General features: G+C 35.2%; 3 protein-coding genes across 4 annotated transcripts in view; all 3 read left to right on the plus strand.

The window, feature by feature from the left end:
- LOC126753950 (tRNA-dihydrouridine(16/17) synthase [NAD(P)(+)]-like) overlaps positions 1 to 7,326 on the plus strand; it is a 69,065-nt gene extending 61,739 nt beyond the window's left edge. For both annotated transcript variants that reach the window (XM_050465734.1, XM_050465735.1), the window contains exons 2-8: positions 1,334 to 1,547; positions 1,675 to 1,845; positions 4,256 to 4,415; positions 4,487 to 4,682; positions 5,827 to 6,075; positions 6,140 to 6,314; positions 6,649 to 7,326. In XM_050465734.1, the coding sequence (XP_050321691.1) occupies positions 1,362 to 1,547; positions 1,675 to 1,845; positions 4,256 to 4,415; positions 4,487 to 4,682; positions 5,827 to 6,075; positions 6,140 to 6,314; positions 6,649 to 7,170 (1,659 nt within the window). In that variant the 5' untranslated portion in view covers positions 1,334 to 1,361 and the 3' untranslated portion in view covers positions 7,171 to 7,326. The remainder of the gene's footprint in view (positions 1 to 1,333; positions 1,548 to 1,674; positions 1,846 to 4,255; positions 4,416 to 4,486; positions 4,683 to 5,826; positions 6,076 to 6,139; positions 6,315 to 6,648) is intronic.
- A 979-nt stretch (positions 7,327 to 8,305) lies between these two features.
- On the plus strand, positions 8,306 to 9,822 carry LOC126752036 (ribonuclease P protein subunit p30). Its single transcript, XM_050462569.1, has 6 exons — positions 8,306 to 8,583; positions 8,653 to 8,840; positions 8,895 to 8,963; positions 9,027 to 9,301; positions 9,364 to 9,443; positions 9,592 to 9,822. The coding sequence occupies exons 1-6, from the start codon at positions 8,493 to 8,495 to the stop codon at positions 9,786 to 9,788; spliced, it is 900 nt and encodes a 299-aa protein (XP_050318526.1). The 5' UTR covers positions 8,306 to 8,492; the 3' UTR covers positions 9,789 to 9,822.
- A 998-nt stretch (positions 9,823 to 10,820) lies between these two features.
- The window catches only part of LOC126753650 (uncharacterized), a 77,048-nt gene continuing 68,856 nt past the window's right edge, over positions 10,821 to 19,012 (plus strand). The window contains 1 exon segment of the mRNA XM_050465306.1: positions 10,821 to 10,982. The gene's annotated coding sequence lies outside the window, so the exon portion shown is untranslated.

A 19,012-nucleotide genomic window follows, 5' to 3' on the forward strand; every position in this document is an offset into this window, starting at 1 on the left:
AAAGACGGTCAAGGATCGTTGAAGACATGCCTCGTTCTGTACGATCTTCGACCTCTTCAACTGATGAAAAAATGGCAAGAAAGCTCGACATATCTCTCGAGTCCGTTTCATCTTGGGTATGAAATGCGTTCTTGCGCGACTCGTCCCGATAAAGCTGATTTTTTTTCAAAAAGAGTACCGTAAACAGGTCTCTTAGAACAGGCTAGATCGTGGAACTCGTTTTTAGTCGATCGAAGAGATAAAACCAAATTCTCTGAAGGAGCCAGAAGGTCATCCCAAAAAGTTCGTATGAAAAGTATTTCGAGAACTGTAAAAATTGTTGTCATAAGTGTTTTACATCGGGTGGGGATTACTTACTTGTATACATATTAATTTTTAGGATTAAATGTTGATGAATAATTATATATAGCTGCGTGGAATTTATAAACTTTTAGCGGATTTATAAAAACGCCACCTTTAATATTTGCTTTCCTATTGATTTGTAGGGTCGCTGATAATTCAAAGGCCATTTATAATTTAAATTTACTTTTTGTTTAACGCTCCTTTCAATATATTCAGCCGTCTTCGAATTAAAATGCAGAATCTAAAACAAATAAATGATCAGAAATCGTATGTAACGCATTCGAGACAATCGTGTCATTCTGCCTGGTATAACTTTTCAAACGAAGCTGCATTTAGAAGTAGAATGAAAGTTTAATAGCGTACACGGATTCTAATTGATAAAAAGCAACTTCTGTGTTCTGGGACATGACTATGCTGTCCGTTTCTCCGTTCTACAGAAGTCACAGGTTGTCCTTTGCGGTAACTTGTGTGCTCACTACCTTTCCTCTCCACGGATGCAAACTTTTTGTAACCTTCTTACTTACGACCAATGTTATGAACGCTTAGTTACAGATGATTCCGTCCTTTCTAGGAATCGCACCTAGATTAGCAGGTTCTTGGTCGTCATACCCCGGTTTCTGATAGTCAGGTGGCGCGTTCGATTATGAGCACATCCATGAAGGACTTTCTGTTATCTGTCACGTGCCGACCGAACTTTTTGTAACGTTGTCAAATTTATTCCAACTAACTTATTTCAGTCTAACTAACCATATTCCGAACTCAAACTTTGGAAGAACTTTCTCAATGGTTCGGTAAATGGTTAGTTAAACTGAAATAAGACAGTTATAGTTGGACTGGGCGGATATATATTCAAGCATAATTTTGGCGACTAATTAGCAAAAATATTCACAACTTACCATACTCACTCTCTCTCTCTTTGTGAGAAAATCGCAACCAACTTACAAAAAGACAATATTTTTAATTCCTAAAATCCATATGCTTAAACTTTCAGTTGTAAAATTCCGTAACAAAAGCACAAGATGAAGAATGAAATCGTCGCACCCACACCAACCAATGCCAGTTCCACACCTACAACAACTACAACACCGCCAACCGATGTACAAATAGCAAAAAGTGATACAGCAGCAAAAGACATGACAGCAACACGCCCTAAACTTGAAGGTTATGAATTTTACCGCAAAGTCCTTGGATCACCTCAGTATGTGGTAGGTGCAACCAAAACAAAATAAATTTATGAATACATATGTGCTTACAAGCTTATACATGCCTTGCTCGTGTGTGCTAACATTGAAAATAAAATTTGCTTTCTCTTCAAATCTCATTCGCTTGTAGGTGGCGCCCATGGTGGATCAAAGCGAATTGGCCTGGCGTATGTTCTGTCGCAAGTATGGTGCCCAACTGTGCTACTCGCCAATGTTCCACAGCAACTTGTTTGCCAAGGATCCGAAATATCGCAAGGATGCGCTACAAACATGCCCCGAAGATCGACCATTAATTATACAGGTTTGTTAGCCAAATCAAGATTGCGTACAAGCCACCTTTTGGCAGGTAAAAGAGGCTGTGTTTTTTGGCTGATATATTGCAGGCGGCATTTTAGGTGTTAAGCGAAGTAGGTAATGGAAAATAGCAAGTGAAAGCTGGTAAGGTTGTTCAGAGTTCGGGTGCGCCCAAGTATTGAAATAGATTATTGGGAAATAAGGATGTTTGGAATATTTTCGAGATGTATGAGAAACTCCGATGTAAGGAAATTAGTATTTATTGTATAAAGTAAGTAAGAGAAGTCACAGACCGCTTTTCGTTACCAAATCTCATTAGCGTTCACACAAAATTTTTACATTCTAAGTGGTATTTACGAAATCATGACAAGTTTTTGACGAGAAAATTGTTTAAGCTCCGCGCGCGGTTTAAATTGGAGCGTTCTCCGGTTGTAAAATCCAATTGCTCTCATTTCGGCCTCCAGCAAATTGAATCGGTTCAGTTTCCAATCAAACTTCGTATATTTTGGCGCCAAAAGCAGTCCAAACCATAAGAGATCCTCCACCATGGTTCGCTTATGCCTTGGATATCTTAAGTCTCGCCAGTCTATAACTATACGTAATTTTTTTATTCTCAACTAAAAGGTTATGGACACGTTTGATAGTCCGGGTCAAATGTGATCAGATCATATAGTATGTTGATATTGACCGTTCCCACGACAGTCGGGTCTGCGTAACCGGAATGGACCCGGATTTTTTATCCGACCAAAGTATGTTTGCCGCTACTACAACAACAACATTGACCGATATACATATGTATAATATGCCGGAGTAATTTAGGTGTTTTGAGAGTCCGGATCAGATGAAATCAGATCTTTTTTAGTATAATATGCCAATGCAATGGAAATCTTTATATTTTTATGCGATCCATGAGAGCTGAGATGGTATAGACCGATTTCACTTTTTTGTGAAAGAGAGTTACCATATTTGGATTTATGTAACCGGGACTAACCAAGATTTATGTATATCCGATCCATACTTGTTGCAACAACAAAAATAGAGTTAAGTTCTATGCTTTTTCAAGACCTTTGCTGTGCTAAAGTTATATACCTAAGTAATACTATAAAATAAGCTTAGAAGCTCGTTTCAAAATGGAGCTCGATCTTAGTCCAATTTGAAGAATCGGTAACACAAATTTTGTGCACCGAATTTGGAGATGTAAGATGTGAAATTTAGTCTAATAATGACCCTAGTAATAGTTATCTTCAATCCGAAAAAATTCGATAAATGTAAAGAGTTCTCGATTATTTAAGTAATATAACAAACAATACCGTTATGAGGAGAGGGGCTGCAAGCTTCTTCACGCATGGTTCAAAGCTTGGGGGGAAGGTTGGTGGAGTGGTTTACTGTCAGGAGCTCTCCATCAACTCCACTTTCAGACTTTCTGAATATTACAGTTTTCTCCAGACCGAGGTTGCAGCCATTAAGGTCACAGTAGATTTACTGGTCCGAAGTGCAGCCTTCTTCAGAGAAGTGACCATCCACTCAGATAGCAGAGCGGCGATACTACCCTTGAACTCATTAACAGTGCGTTCAGCGCTGGTCAAAGAGTGCCTAACCTCGCTATCAATAGCATGGAGTCTCTTTGTGATAAGACTACTAAGGGTGCTAGGCCACAGCGGAATCGTAGGACACTGTAAAGACGATGAGATTGCAAGAAAAGGCACCCTAGAACCGCCTCTCCCTAGTTTTGGGGCTTTTAGCGAGTCAAAGCCTTATTGTCGTCCACGCAGTAAGGCTAGGTATCCTACCAGAATTTTCGACTAATTTTCTATATTGAGTTTTATGAGGGCACAACCTCTAAAACTTTTAATTTGCTTTGTCTAGTTAGGAGTAAAATCAAAGAGGGGTTCTGACGCCTAAAAAGATGTGGTCTTTGAGAGTATCTAGGCAAAATGAGACGGATACATACATATGTGTATATACACTTCGAAATTGATTCGACAAGCAGCGTGAAATTGACTAGTGACAGTGTGCTATTAACAGCCCGAATATAATAAATATACAAATGAAAATTTTAGTGTTTTAATTTATAAAGAATATTGCAACACTTTTTAGACATACGATTTCCCACCAGCATCTCTGACGAGTAGAAAATAAAAGCCAACCTTACAATTAACATGATTTTTAATTGCATTCTGTCATGACATTGGCATTGACTTCACTCACAGCCATATTTCTCGTTATACTCTTCACGCTGTTTTAACCTTTATTTATGCGAAATTCAAGAGAAAGTCATTTGAAATACACAAAACCTTGAACTGAGCCCCTCAATGCACAAAGTCTCTCAAGGAGCTCTGTTCAAATGGCAATCCATCATTCAAAGGCATATTCCATGTCACATGTGTTTCTCAAAAACCTTTCTATTTCATTTGCAGTTTTGCGGCAACGATGCAGAAACGCTGCTGGAGGCTGCGCTCTTGGCACAGGACCACTGTGACGCTGTCGACATCAACTTGGGCTGTCCGCAGGCGATTGCAAAACGTGGCCATTATGGTGCATTTCTGCAGGACGAGTGGGAGCTGTTAGCGGAAATTGGTATGTATGGTGTTCTTGCTGCTTCCACCATTCGCATTACCTTATATATTTACGCTTGCAAACATTTCCAGTAAATACACTACATACGCAGCTCTCTGTGCCGGTGACGTGCAAAATTCGCGTATTCGAAGATCGTCAGCGCACGATTGAGTATGCAAAAATGCTCGAAGCGGCGGGTTGTCAACTGCTCACCGTACATGGCCGAACACGAGAACAAAAGGGTCCGCTCACGGGCATCGCCGACTGGAGTTACATCAAAGAAGTAAGGTACAAGTACACCATTGGTTGCAAATTATTTTTAATAACGGTATTTTTACATTTGTATGACTTTTACTATATATGTACGGATTGTATGGCCGAACAACGGGTTCAATTTTTTTCGAGCTCTTAAAGTTCCTAGAAATACCATTTTAATGAAATTTAACTCGCTTACAATTAGCTGGACTTTATGATAGACTTTTTCAGATCCCAACTCGGAATCATGTGTAGAAGTTTATGCAAGTGAGGAAAGTTCTCTAAGCGCCATTCACTTGGAAGTGGCCAGAAATGATTACTTTACACATGGCTCAAGCAGCTCGCGGCTTCCGGTCTTAGAACAAGTATCCTCTGGATAGCCAAAGAGCATCTATTTTAAGGCGAGCTAAAGTGAGAACCCCCGGGTTGTGCGCTGGGTTTGAGACCCAGAAAACAACATCCTTCGCAGTTATAAACTCGGCTATAACCGCGTAAGCAGTGTCTGGCCCGATAAAGAAGAAGATCGCGGAGTCAATTTCAGACAATTATTGGGTTAGAAATTTTGTTGAAAACACCAAGCCTGCTTAATATATCTATAGGTGATTGATTTCTTATCACAAACATTTAATCGTGCAGAAAATCCTTTAGTATCGAAGGGTCTATCACTTCTAATGAGTAATATCAAGACTTTTTCTACGAGAATTAGATCTATATAATCTGAATAGACTCGGATTTTCATCCTGGCAAGGGCTAGCGGCTACATTCAAGAAATTATTTTGGAAATTATACCTTCCCTACAACAACAACAATAATATTATACCTATGTTATGAATATTTAAAGAGGCTAGAAGGAGTGGTACCTGTTTTCAATTAGTAATAATTATCCATAATTTAAAAGCGGTGTCTATAGAAGTATTCGACTCGAAATAAGCCCGTTCTCACGACAGTCGGCTCTACGAAACCGGAACGGACCGGCATTTCTATCCAGTCAAGGACTGTTAAATCGTATAATTCTGCCGCTACAACACTAACAACATTCGAAATAAGTCGTTAGAAATATCAATCTATATCAAGAGTGAAAATTCCCTCGATCTTTAATTTAAAAATTTTTATTTGCAATATAGACATCACTTCAAACTTAACTAAAATATTGATTTTCTTAATATATCCTCTATAGACAACATATAAAAATACCCATGTTTGCTAATGGCAATATTCTTGGTCTCGAAGACATAAAGCGTTGCTTGTCGGAAACAGGAGTCGATGGTGTTATGACTGCTGAAGGGAATCTACACAATCCAGCCATATTTACGGGCGAATCGGTAAAAACCTGGGATATGGCAGAGGAGTATTTAGACTTTGTGCAGCAATACCCCTGCCCAGTGTCTTATATACGTGGGCATTTATTCAAAATCTTCCATCATTTGTATGTATATAGTACATTATTTTAGTACTACACACTATCATGAATTTTTCTTGATTCCAAAAAGAATGAACTTAAGACCAAATGCAGATTTACGCGAAGAATTGGCAGTGTCAAATCAGTTGGAGCATTTTCGCACTGTCGTTGGGAAAATTAAGCACAAATATGAGCCATTCCATGTGGGTGCGGAGGTTTATGATGCGGAGGAGGTAGACCCCAGCGTTTTAGTTATCGAAGAGGGTGTAAGTATTTGCCTAAGTGCTTTGGCCTTGTTTGGCTTGTGGTACACTGCGTATGCGTAATTATTTAATGACATTCATGACATGTGTACACAAGGCGTGGGAAGCAGCAATTTTAATTAAAAGTTATTGTTGTGCAGAAAAGAACTGTTTTCCAAACAATGTCGTAAAAATATTAATTTATATTTGATTATTATTAGTGCTGTTTAAAAAATATTTCAATACATCATATTATAAATTGTAAACGATAAATAAGAAAAATTAATGAAATAACCTATTTTTAAATTAAGCCATATTTTATGCTGCTAATTAATAGTTGACCTTAATTCTTTCACAGTTGAATCTCTCCTTGCCACCGTGGCTATGTCAACCGTACGTTCGTGTACCTCCAGAACTGCATAAACAAATTATAGCTGAGAAGGTGCGCCTGGCTGAGGATCCCAATAGACAGAAACGTCAGTTTTTCGATACCGAAGGCAATGAGATATCACGCAAGCGCATGAAAAAGTTACGCCGACGCTTACGTCGTCCTAATAAGCCAGAAGGCAGACACGACCGTAGCTTGGAGTGCTGTGATCAATGTGCGAATCCGGTGGGCATCAAATGTGAGTATCGTTTATGCCGCATCTGCTGTCGTGAGAAATGTTACACTGAAGACCGCGATTGTCCTGGACATGGTATATTGATCAAATCACGTCGTATAAAAGCGAAGAAGTTTGAAAATCAAAAGGAGGGTAAACAAGATTCTGGTGTCTCTGATGATGTGGATGAAGCGACAGACGAATGTAGTGCGAACGATAAACCGACGAGGATTCTACACAGCGCAGAGACGAATACTGTTCTCAATGGGAACAGTTGATTTCTAATGATTAAAGCGTACTTATTAGTTAAATTGTGTACATATTTATATGTATTAGATTTAGAAAAATTAGTTGAAACTATGTTGTACCAAATACAATATTCAAATAAATTTCTTATTGGTAGATCGCGCCAATATTTGTTTTACCAATACATATATTTTATTTTGTTCTGTATTTCTGAGAACACGATCCATGGCAGAAATTTTGACGTACATATGTATGTCAAGAGGATCATTTTGGGTTTTTTTAATGTTTTTTCGGAATTTTTTATAGTGGAGTGAAAAAAAATTTACAATGTATTTATTAAACCTTTAACTGTAATTTTGATTTTTTTAATTGCGATATTAATCGCTACAACGTCATCCATGTAGAAAAAAGGTAGACAAACGTCATCAATGATTCCAGCAGACTGGCTAACCTAAAAAATGTCATGTTTTTTTTGACTACTTTTTAGATGAAAAACGGTTCAGTATTTTTTAAAAATTCTATTTCTGGCGATAGCCATATGTGTGATGAAACTACCATTAAAATTTCCAAACAATCGATGGAACTGTTTCTGTGCCATCGTATACACTAGATTAAAGAACACACTTGAACCACACCTAAAAGTCGGTCTCTCTAAAATCTTTATTTCTCATTCCTTTATCTTTCCTACTACTACAATCAATTTCAGAAAATTACTTTCCCAGTACATTCTATGAATGCTCTAGATTAGATTTTAACAAAAAAAAAAGAATTGTCCGATTTCGACGATTTCGATAAAAGAACAGCATCTTGGTGAAAAAAACGTGTCCAAAATTACGGACATGGCAAAATCTATTCAGCTCGTTGTGCTGATCATTTATAAATATATAATATATATATTACTATATATTATATACTTTGTAAAGCCTCCGATATTCTTATTCATTTTTTATAAGTATAATATTTAAATACTTGTTAAAGTATAATAAAATTACTATTAATTTTTATAGTACCTAAAACTTCAAAATTTTTTTTTATCTAAGAATAATAACAAATGCAATTACAAATATTTACGAAAATCAAATTTTCAATGTATCAGTCAACCCTAGATTGCACGTGCAACAAACAGCTGATGTAAATATTTAAACCGGCGACGTCAAAATATAAACGTCACTTTTGTTGTAAATTGAATTGTTTTGCTATTGGGCAATAAAAAAGTGGTATTAATTGAATATTAAATATAACGCTAAAGTTAAATCTAAATATGAATAAACTTTAACTAGCTAAAGAGCAAAAGTAAACTTAATTTGCCAATAAATAACTGTTAGTGCATAGAGAAGCAAAATTGCAATTAATAATGGAGAAAACATATCCGTTTTATGACTTATGCATACCATATCAAAAGGACGAGAAGGCGCTGAGAGAAATAATTAAAGAGGCAATCAGTTGTAAGATATTTGATAATTATACAGCTATATGCGTATGTTCTTTATTTATATACATATTTGCATTGCTAGTGGGTTACAAAACTATTGCTATTGAGCAAGTGTTTGATCACAGCAGACGCGATGCTACCAAGCGTGTTCCTGACATATTTCCGCCACCTGTCGCATTAAAATCGTTTGAAGATGAGTTTAAAAATCAATTAAAAATTTTACAAAGGTTAACAATATTATATGTTGACGTTAGTGTAGCGCATGCCATGGTAAACGATTTTAGAAATTGTAATATGCATCCAATTAAATGTATTATTTTTCAGACGAACTCACTTAACTTAAAGAAATACGATCTGGTGGCCGGTCAACCAAAAACGGATGCTGCTCTAACAGTAATTTAAATTAGTCTTTAAAATTCATTAACTTTTAATACATATGCATATTTATTTCTTCAGCACTGCTGTACAACTTTCGCGGGAGACTTGGTGACATTCGACACTGATGGGGGTGTAAAGTTGTTGGTGAATCGAAAAGCATATCAAATAGGTGTCAAGAGAGGCTTATTTTTCGAAATAAAATATGGACCAGCAATCAGAGACTCCAACGTACGAAAGGATATGATTAAACTGGCACACAATTATTGCGTTCGTGGTAAAACAAAAAGCATAATTTTCAGTAGTGGCGCAACTAATCCTTTTGAACTGCGTGGACCATACGATGTGGCCAATCTGTAATATATGGATTAAACTACGCTACAAAGTGTTATAATAACTAGTAATATTTCTCTTTTAGGGCTTATATCTTTGGCTTGTCTGAGGACCAAGGAAAGAATGCTGTGAATAAAGCGTGCAGACAGTTATTTTTGAGAGCTCGTACGTATAATTGTAAATTTAAAAATAACCGAATTATAAGTGTATATGTATGTACATATTTAATTATGATTGTTTTTGAGCTAGATTTTTCATATTTATATCGTAAGATTTTTAAATTGTTTGCTTTGTCGCCTTCACATTTTTGCAGAGGGTCGTCGCATTGGTAAAACATTTATGTTCGTGAGATCGACCGGACCAGTGGTGTTTTCCGACTCATCTGATTCTGACGATGCTGATTCCGAGCGAGCAGCTGAGGATGATAGTGATGAAAATAAAGAAATGGAAAATATTGTGGACACGGATTCGCCAGAACCACCTAGTAAAAAGAAAAAGAAACTTGTTTAGAAATAAATAATGTAAAAAAATTAAATGCGTTTAATTTTCCATTAGTATATAACCCATGTAAAAAGGGACTAATTTACTGAATTAATTTAAAGTAATTAAATGAATTTATTAAAAATGCATTTGTACTATTTACAAAATTCGTTAGCAAATCTAAATATTCTTATTAACAAATACGGCAGCACCAAATTTTGTTTAACCTAGCAATTGATTTAACATAGGAATGTAGTTCATAAAAGGGTTAAATACTATGTGAAAAACTTCGGATCCTGCGTTTAAAACTTAAGTACAAATCTCAAAGATATGAAAACATTAAAACCTCTTAGATATGGAGATTTTACCCTAGTGTGTTTTATTTAACGACTGATCTTGAACTGTTCTCATATTTTCTTAGTCATACTGAAACGAAATATAAAGTATCAACAGCCGCTTTGGCTGAAAGAAAAGAATTTTTTTTAGCTAAAAGCGCTAATGATTAACAATAATAGTAGTTAGAAAATATATTTTTAATAGGGCAAAATCGCATTCATTCGCAGGAGAATTTCGATTTTCTTTCCATTCCACAAATTCCTCTTTTTGCCAGAATTAAATATTTGAGATTCCTGTGTGATTATATGGCAATGCTGTGAAGTGGATCGACGTTTTGAACTGTCATTTGAATGGTCGTCGGCAAAAAGAATGAATTCTGAAAACAAAATGGAGGTCTTTGATTTGGTGCGTACGTCTCTGTGCTAGTGTGAAAAAATTGTGTAAACGGTAAAATAAGTGAAAAATAATTAATAAATATTTCATTAATTGATTTATGAATCTATCAGTTATAGTTTGTTGTAAACTTTTTATAAAATAATTGTGTAATTACAGCGATAAAGTACTTTGAAAACTTTTCGCTATAGTTGAATTGCAGACACTCGGTGAAAATCGAGAATTAGGAGAAAACGAGTAGAAGAAAAATTTCTGTACTTCGCGTCAACGATAGCCAACGAAGGCGATGTTGGGTTTTTCGTTTTCATTTTCTGCTGTTCATCGTTAGTATTTGGTCGCGTTTCCCCAAAAAGCGATAGCAGTCAATTTTCTTTTGTTTTTTGCTTGTAAAAAAATTAATTATATTAATCGTGGATCGGTAGTGCAAAATGAACATAAACAACAAAGTGCAATAAATATCTGTGATAATAAATAGGAAGCTTCGAAATGAAACAAGTAAAGAATAATTGTCAAAGAGACGAAATATATTAAGGAGAAAACAAAAAAAAAAACAGTAAGATAAAAAACCGCATGCTGAAGATAATATTAAAAGAAAATTGTGTAAAGATTGTTAAAAATATACACAGTGTGAAGACGGAAAAGAAGGAATTCTTGCTGAGCGCGGCGATTTGCATAATTAAAATTTGTGGTACTGGACTTTTGTGTGCTTGAATGCTATATACATAGGTGTTCGTGTATGTACGTTTGACCGTCGTACAGTGCCCATAGCAGTGCTCCCCATTCGCGACCGCTCATCGCACCTTACCCCACTGGATTTGATTTCATTCGAGTTTGCTTCGTTTGTCTCCGCGACATAGAGAGGCAACTCGAGATGGCGATTGCGATGGCGACGTCAATGACTATGTTTGCGTTAGTGTTGTAGAGAAGTTTGTTGAAAATTAGTTGATTGCTTTTTTAATTCATTTTTTCTTGTCTCGCTCTTCGCTCGCAATGACACCACTTACGATGCCACCCCATCGATTATGATGGAACAATAGTTTAATGATATGTATATATTTTTATTTAAAACAAATGTATATGACCATATTGTTTTACAAGACGACTTGGGTGCCAGTATTTAATGCTTTATAATATATGTATATCTACATACGCAATGGTTTCTGCCGGTTGCAATGTAAAATTGCATGTTAAGAGTTCAATTTAATTTTATGGAATTTTTAATTCATTTGTTACTAGTGCTACAGTGTCTGTCGTTGCATACATTTTTTATAACCAAGAAAAAGTCGCGTATTCGCAAATGTTCGTGTATATGCAATCGTTATAAAGTGCATTCAAACCGATGAACATTGTAATTTTTTTTGTATTGTCGTCATCGGGAATGTCGCCGAATGCACTATTTCGTGTGTATGTGGATACATGAATATGTACGTTTTGCTGTCGCTTGCACCTGCACCAACATTGACGTTGAGCTTTCTCCACTATTAGCTAACTCTACTACTATCTTCGTTTTTGCAAAATTAAAAAAAAACTTGACTTCAAACTTTCATTCTATAATTAATACAACTTGACCTGGAGTAAAGTTTATTTTTTGAGAATTATTGCTTACAAAATATATACATATACCTATACAAATATCATTTTGATGAATTTGAGTTTGAAAGGAACTAGTGAAATAAATTAAAATTATTGTTTTTGTACAAGCTTTGAGTTATACAAATACATATTTGAGAGATCATCTGATGTTTGAACACGTATAGTATGTGTGTACATACATACCTGTATATGAGTTTGTTTATTATTTTATTTTAAATGAAGTAATTTTTATGAGCAAATAGAGAATAGTTTAACAAAAATTCAGGTCATTATATTTAAATAGGCTTGTGTAGAAACCGGCAGGCCGAGTGTTGGCACTGTAAATATATACAAGGGTACATTTGTAGATATTTACATCCATTTTGAAAAGCAGATGCAAAAGCCGGAGAGTGGTAATGTGAGTAAAATGTGAATAAAAACGTTGCTTGTCGCACAAAATCGCTTTTACTCTACTTATTGTTCGCTTCTTTCACACACCTCTTGAATGTGAACGAACATCGATTTTAGCATCTGTACGCATTTTATAATGTACTGATGTTTGTACGCGCCACGCTGTGACGCTTCTTGTGTAAGTTGATTGCTAAAGATACATACGCCACACTTTCAACTGCTGATGTATTCTCATACAAACATGCATACATGTACATATGTGCACAAGAAATCATTATACATACGTATACGCAGCTACATTTCGTTGTTGTTGATATTATATTTTATGGTACCTAGTAATTGAGTACTATATAAGCATATTCATATATACGAAAGTAAGTATGTATGTACATGCAAAGGTACCTAAAAGTGCGTCTGTGTACGTACTTCAATGGATGCTTAAATTGTATAAAGCATTAATTCGTATCTAAAACCAAATACAACAACATCATTAAAGGCAAAACAAAAAAGTCAAGCTGACACTGGCAAGACCACATCGCCGACAACGCAAACATCAACCGACAGCAAGTAATAACACCAATAACTACCGCTCGTGTCGTATATTAGCGGGCAACAACAACAACATGCACAGTGTAGAGAAGACGACAAAAAAGACTTGGTTGGATTACTGGATTTACATAAAATATGAAATGAAATGAATTGAGGGAGCAATGAGTAAAAGAATCTCAAACTAAACTATGTTCGCGCGTTCATATTATAAGTGTGTTTGTGTGCACTTTTATATACTATTAATACATATGCATATTTATATACTTTGCCGTACGCGAAAGGCTGTTATACAAGCTGGGAAAATACAAAAGCAAAGATGATTGCCAAACAACTGACAGAAGCGTTGTACAAATATATACCTGTGACAATTAAACTAAAACTTGCAGTTTTTCATCTTCTACATGAACAGTTGAGAAATAAGAGTAACATAAATTTTGTAAATGATATGTATTTATTATAATACCACCTTATCAAAAGGCTTATTTTTCTTACTCTGCTGAGACCAATATGTTTGTGCGAACATTCATAAATTTCTATTTATACTTTTTTTCTATTACAATTACAAGGTTGCTAAATTAGAAATCTCCCACAATACATATATTTGTATATATTGCTATTGCATTTGACCGATATTACAATCGTTTTAAAAGCTTATTAATTATCCTAAGCGCATATTGTATTCGTCAGCTCCATATATAGCAAATATATTCATACGTCGTGTTATTTTGCTCCACAATTTTCCCAAATGGTATAATTATCGCGAATGCTTCAAATGTTTCATTACTAGTTTTCTTTTGCACTCAAATCCAATATGGCTTTTACGTATGCATTACGCCTGAGTATGTATAAATAAAATATTATTTTATCTTTTCTTTTTTAATGGCACTTTTAAATGTGTATGCACTTTAGTAATTGTTGCTGCTTAAATGAAGTGTGTATACTAAAAGTTTTTAAACAACTGAATGAAAGATACAGTTAATAACAGCACGCTATCATTAAGTCAATCAATTCCTATATAAAAAATGCAAATGAAAAGGTTTTATTATTTTAGTTTTACTGATTGGTTTTCTTTACAACGTTATTGTTGTGGTTGTAGCGGCAGAAACTCTTCCTGAAATAATTTTAAAGAATACTACCGAACTGACAGTCCTTGACCGCATAGAAATTCTAAACAATTCTATCAAAGAAAATTGTTTTTTATATAATTTTTTCGGCAGTTGTGAGGATCGCGTTATTAATTTCTCTTTGTGGCAAATTTCATCTGGGCATCGAGCATTGTTTTTAATATCAGAACAATTTTATTTTTTTGCTGTCATTAGACTATATGTGCATTACTTACTTTATGGTTCAGAATTTCCAGGCAATTTCTTCTGACTTGCATTAAAATTTATGATTTCAAGGAAGACAGTCAGCAATTTGAAAATGGTTACTTTCTGAATTAAGCACAAAACTGCTGATGAGTTTGCCAAAAGTTCTATCAGACTGTCTACCGAACAAGTAGAGGAAATACGAAAGTCAATAAAAGCTATATACAAGGAACTTTCCTAAAGGGCTGACCGGCAGATCTGAAAACTCGCTTGCTTCTTACTCACACAGTCTCGAAGGGGCTGCTGGACGGCTGTTGGCTTCTTGACAGCTCACAACCTACTGGCGTGAAATGCAAGCCGGATGGGCATAAGAGTTGACGATACATGTAGGAAGTGTAGAGAAGTTGTTATGACAGACGCGGGAGCACCTCCTCTGTCTGTGTCCAGCTCTACCTAGTACTCGTCTCATCTATTAAGAAGCTTTGTAGTAGAAACATATTTAGAAATCAAGTAATTCTTAAAGTACGCAAAAAGCGTTGACGTCCTGTATGGCGAATGACCTCAAACTATACTGAACTTCTATCTGACATTATTAATGACCTTTGGGTATATGTATGACGTGATCGCCGGCCAGTATAACCTAACCTAACCTAAGCACAATAAGTTCGGGAAAATACACGCAACATGAAAATTATGATCTACAAATTTCAATATGAAGCCTCTAAAGTCAGTGTTAATCGTATTACAAATTTTTTAATTCCGTAAATAAGAAGTGAAGAGTGTAGTTGAAACATATGCTAACAAAACATTTATTTTTTGAATTATAAAATACTTGGGTGTAATAGCATATTATTTTTTAATGTCGAGGACTTTTTCAAAGAAACAGTGATATATCAATAAAAAGAAAAAATAGAAAAAGAATTTTGTTAAACATTTTGCGACCCAAGTCATAGACGTCATATGTGTGAAGTGTTTTGTGTGTGATAAAACGTTTGTAAGACGTTTACTTGCAAACCGAGCTGCATGGAGACGATAACCGCAGAATGGCACAATAGACCCATCGGTAAGTTTAATTTAGAGATTTTGTGTTATTTAGATACGTCTTTTGATCGACTCAGATGTGTATCTATACCTAATAATATTTTGTACACACGAATATTTATATTATAATATGCATGTACATTTGATTTACACATAAGTTATATGTACAAACGTTCGTTTATACGTATACATATGTACATATGTATGTATATACTTTTGCATGTATTATAATAAGACGTCTATTTAAACGGGATGCGTGTACAGTTTTCATACATTCGCTATCGGCAAACCTGCAATTACGGTTTGCTTAGGCGAATCGTGAAATTTCGAGAAATTTACGACAATGGTCAGGCAGAAGTTGCTTTTTAGAAATAATTATGTATCTTTAACTGTAGCACACGTATTAATAACAACAACTACACATGCATACAGGGGCAGCGGCAAAAACAAAAAAAAAGTAATCGTCAAAAACGACGATGAATAACAACATCAAGCGCAAGTGAGAAACGAGCGGTGTGGCAAATAGCAGCAGCAGCACCAGCAGAGCCAACAACAAAAGTAACAATAGTAATGCCAAAGCACAGATGCAAACATACACACACACTTATGCATACATAAATATGGTATTCCACACAGATACACCCCTGCAGTTGTTCTATGCACATAAAGGTGGTCCGTAAAACGAATATTTATATGCAGTTAGCAGAATTGTGAAAAAAATATTTTTTTGACAATTTGAAGGGTCATAAGTTTCAATTTGAAAATTAAAACAGATACATAATTTCAAAAGTTATATCTTTAAATTAGAGATTCTTATTTTTATTTTAAATATTTGATATTATTTAATATCTATTAAAATACAATTTATATGAGGGTTGGTATTTAAAAAGAGAAAATTGGTGGTTGAAAACGGTCGTCAAGGTCATCAATATCTTTTGCATTCGTTAGAAAAAAATTTACATTAGTTTGATCCGTATAAATCAGAAATAAAATTGTCGATAATTTTGATTGGTGATTAAAGATAGCGCCATTAGGTCCTAAATAAGAAATACAGCGGATTCCGCATGCATTTTTTGGACTTTCTTGTCTATACTCTATTTTTGTGTATTTTGAATCATAAAATTTTTATTAAAACTTTTTTTTAAATTTTAAAATTTTCCCACAAACGTTTTTGATTAAATCGTAGATTTGATTACTAAGAACTTTTTATTTTTAATTACACATTTGCAATTTGGGTCTTGATGTTGGATTAAAAATTATAGTATTAATTGAGCAGATTTTCCATTTTTTATTCCAACATCTTGGATTAAAAATTTGATGCGCAATTATAAATGTGAACAGTGACTTCAACGTTAAAATTCTATAAAACATGGTTATTTTTTTCACACAATTTAGTACCACCTTAGTATGTATACACACTTGCATATTGGTCTCCGAGACATACCAAACTACACGTGTTTGTATTCATATTAATGTATGTTTGTGTGTGCGCCGCTACGCAGATGTCGACAAAAATTGGCTGACTGACTGGCTGCTTGTGCTGTTTGCCTTTTAGTGGGGAGGGCGGGTATATATACCACATCCCCATACATACTCACATACAAATGCTTAAGCATATGGATGGAAAGGTAGCTAACAAGTAAGCGTTCGCCATAAATGCGACGGCGCAGGCAATATTGGCAAAAAAAAATATGAAAATAAAAAATTCAATCAACTCTTTAGATAAAAAACGGCGGAACAATGGCAACAATAACAGGCATAACAGCAACAACATTATCAAAGAGGACGGCAAAATTTTAGCGATATACGCATATGTATTTACGGGAGAGCGAAAATGGTGAATAAAAGATTAAAAAATAATAGTATAAATACAAAGATAGCAACAGTAAAAGCAATAACAAATTGCGACTCTGCTGCTGTTGGGATACGCGAAGTGGATCTCATGTTGGTGGTGGTGGTGTCGCCGTCGTCAAATGTCTTTTTGTTGCTGTTGTTACGTCGCGTTGCTCAAGAGAATCGACACGGTTTCGCTCTATCATCGTCCGGCCTGCATTTTATGGAATGGTTGGCGGGCGAAACGGGTCGCGCAAAACTTTTCGGTTGTTATCGTTGTTGATTCGCTCTTTCATTTGTCTATTCGTTTGTAAATTTGCAAATTAGAGATGCCATCCGAGGTGATTATCGAAAGATGCAGCACACAGGTGCTATAAAAGTAACTGATTTTCTATTGATTTTTTGGGAAGTTTCTAATAATTTCTAATATTCTCAATTAAACTTGTTTGAATGTCAGATAGTGGAGAGAAATGGTGTTCGGTGGAACCCTCAGGCAGTATGTGATTTCGCGCAAAGTTTCTCTATACAATTCTGTAAACAATATTAAACATATTAGTTGAAATCGGTTCTCATAAGCAGTCACCTGTTTGAAAGAAGTCTATAAATCATGTCATTCTTAAAGTATCTATCAGAGTTGTCAAGGTCGCCTTATCTATTATATGTCTGTTTTAGTAAATTTATTTCCTTTTTACAGACCCTCAGTTTTTAGCTATCTATCTGAAACCTTCCACTCGTCCTTTTCTACCCAAGAAGCTGTTCCTTTGTCGGAAGAAACCGTAGATATCGGACAACATACATACATACATTCATATAGTTTCCATACAGACTAAACTATCGTAACCATCAAGTTATAAATGTTCACAAAATGTGCCATGTATTATTGTTCAAGGAGCGGTACAAATTTATAGCACATATACATACATACATACATATGTATGTAGCTGCCCTTCAAACTGACCCATAATATCAAGTTTTGTTGTTATTTTTGAATATTATTATGGTATAACCGAAGTTAATTTTTTTTTTTGCATTTTTATTTTTAATTTGTTCCGTGTTGAGCAAAATGGCAAAATTCGAATTAAGCACACATGCAGGTTGGCATCTCTGCCCCGCCTAAACAAAAGAAAAAAGTGACTTCAAAGTAATAAAATTTATAGAGTAGGTACGTGCAAATGAGAACAAACACTCAACCGCCGCTACAAGTTTTGCAGCAAGGAAAGAGGCAATATCAACGTCCCACAATGCGGGACGTATCATTTCTTGTTCGTACTACATTCGCCTCAATCTTCGCCAATTGACCAACCGTCGACGACTAGTCAATCTTCTTTTCTCCAGGCAAATGCTTGTGTCGAAGCCGTGAGTAGTGGGACAAGATTGGCGAGACATCTTGCAATTGCAATGGAAAATTTTATTTCTACTCTTTTTTTTGCCTTTGCGTGGTGTAAGATATGCTAAATCATTCAACTACAGTTACGAGCATACGTATTTTTCATCAAATGTTGCACTCTGTAGCAGAAATTTATACGAGTATATATGCATATACACACATTGTATATGTATGTAATTGTGTGCCTATATGTAGCATGAATGGCATGCGAAATAAATTAAATTGTTGTTCGTGTATTTTCATATTATACCAAAACTGTGTAAAGCGTAAAGCCATTGCAATATAAAATGCCACTCAAATTCTTTTAGCGAGCGCACAAGAAAATGTAGCTTCATTTTCGTTTTGTATCTATCATTTTTAATTCCTCATCTCCATCAACGTAATCTCCACCTCTGCAGCGCATTCCATACAACAATTATGAGTAG

This window comes from Bactrocera neohumeralis, chromosome 3 (assembly GCF_024586455.1).
Source record: "Bactrocera neohumeralis isolate Rockhampton chromosome 3, APGP_CSIRO_Bneo_wtdbg2-racon-allhic-juicebox.fasta_v2, whole genome shotgun sequence".
Taxonomy (NCBI): domain Eukaryota; kingdom Metazoa; phylum Arthropoda; class Insecta; order Diptera; family Tephritidae; genus Bactrocera; species Bactrocera neohumeralis.

Excerpts from the sequence above, each read along its gene's own strand:
- LOC126752036 (XM_050462569.1), top strand. The coding sequence starts at position 8,493 with ATGGAGAAAACATATCCGTTTTATGACTTATGCATACCATATCAAAAG. Across the intron at positions 8,841-8,894 it reads TTAGTGTAGCGCATGCCATG|ACGAACTCACTTAACTTAAA; the intron begins GTAAACGATTTT and ends ATTATTTTTCAG. Across the intron at positions 9,302-9,363 it reads CCATACGATGTGGCCAATCT|GGCTTATATCTTTGGCTTGT; the intron begins GTAATATATGGA and ends TTTCTCTTTTAG.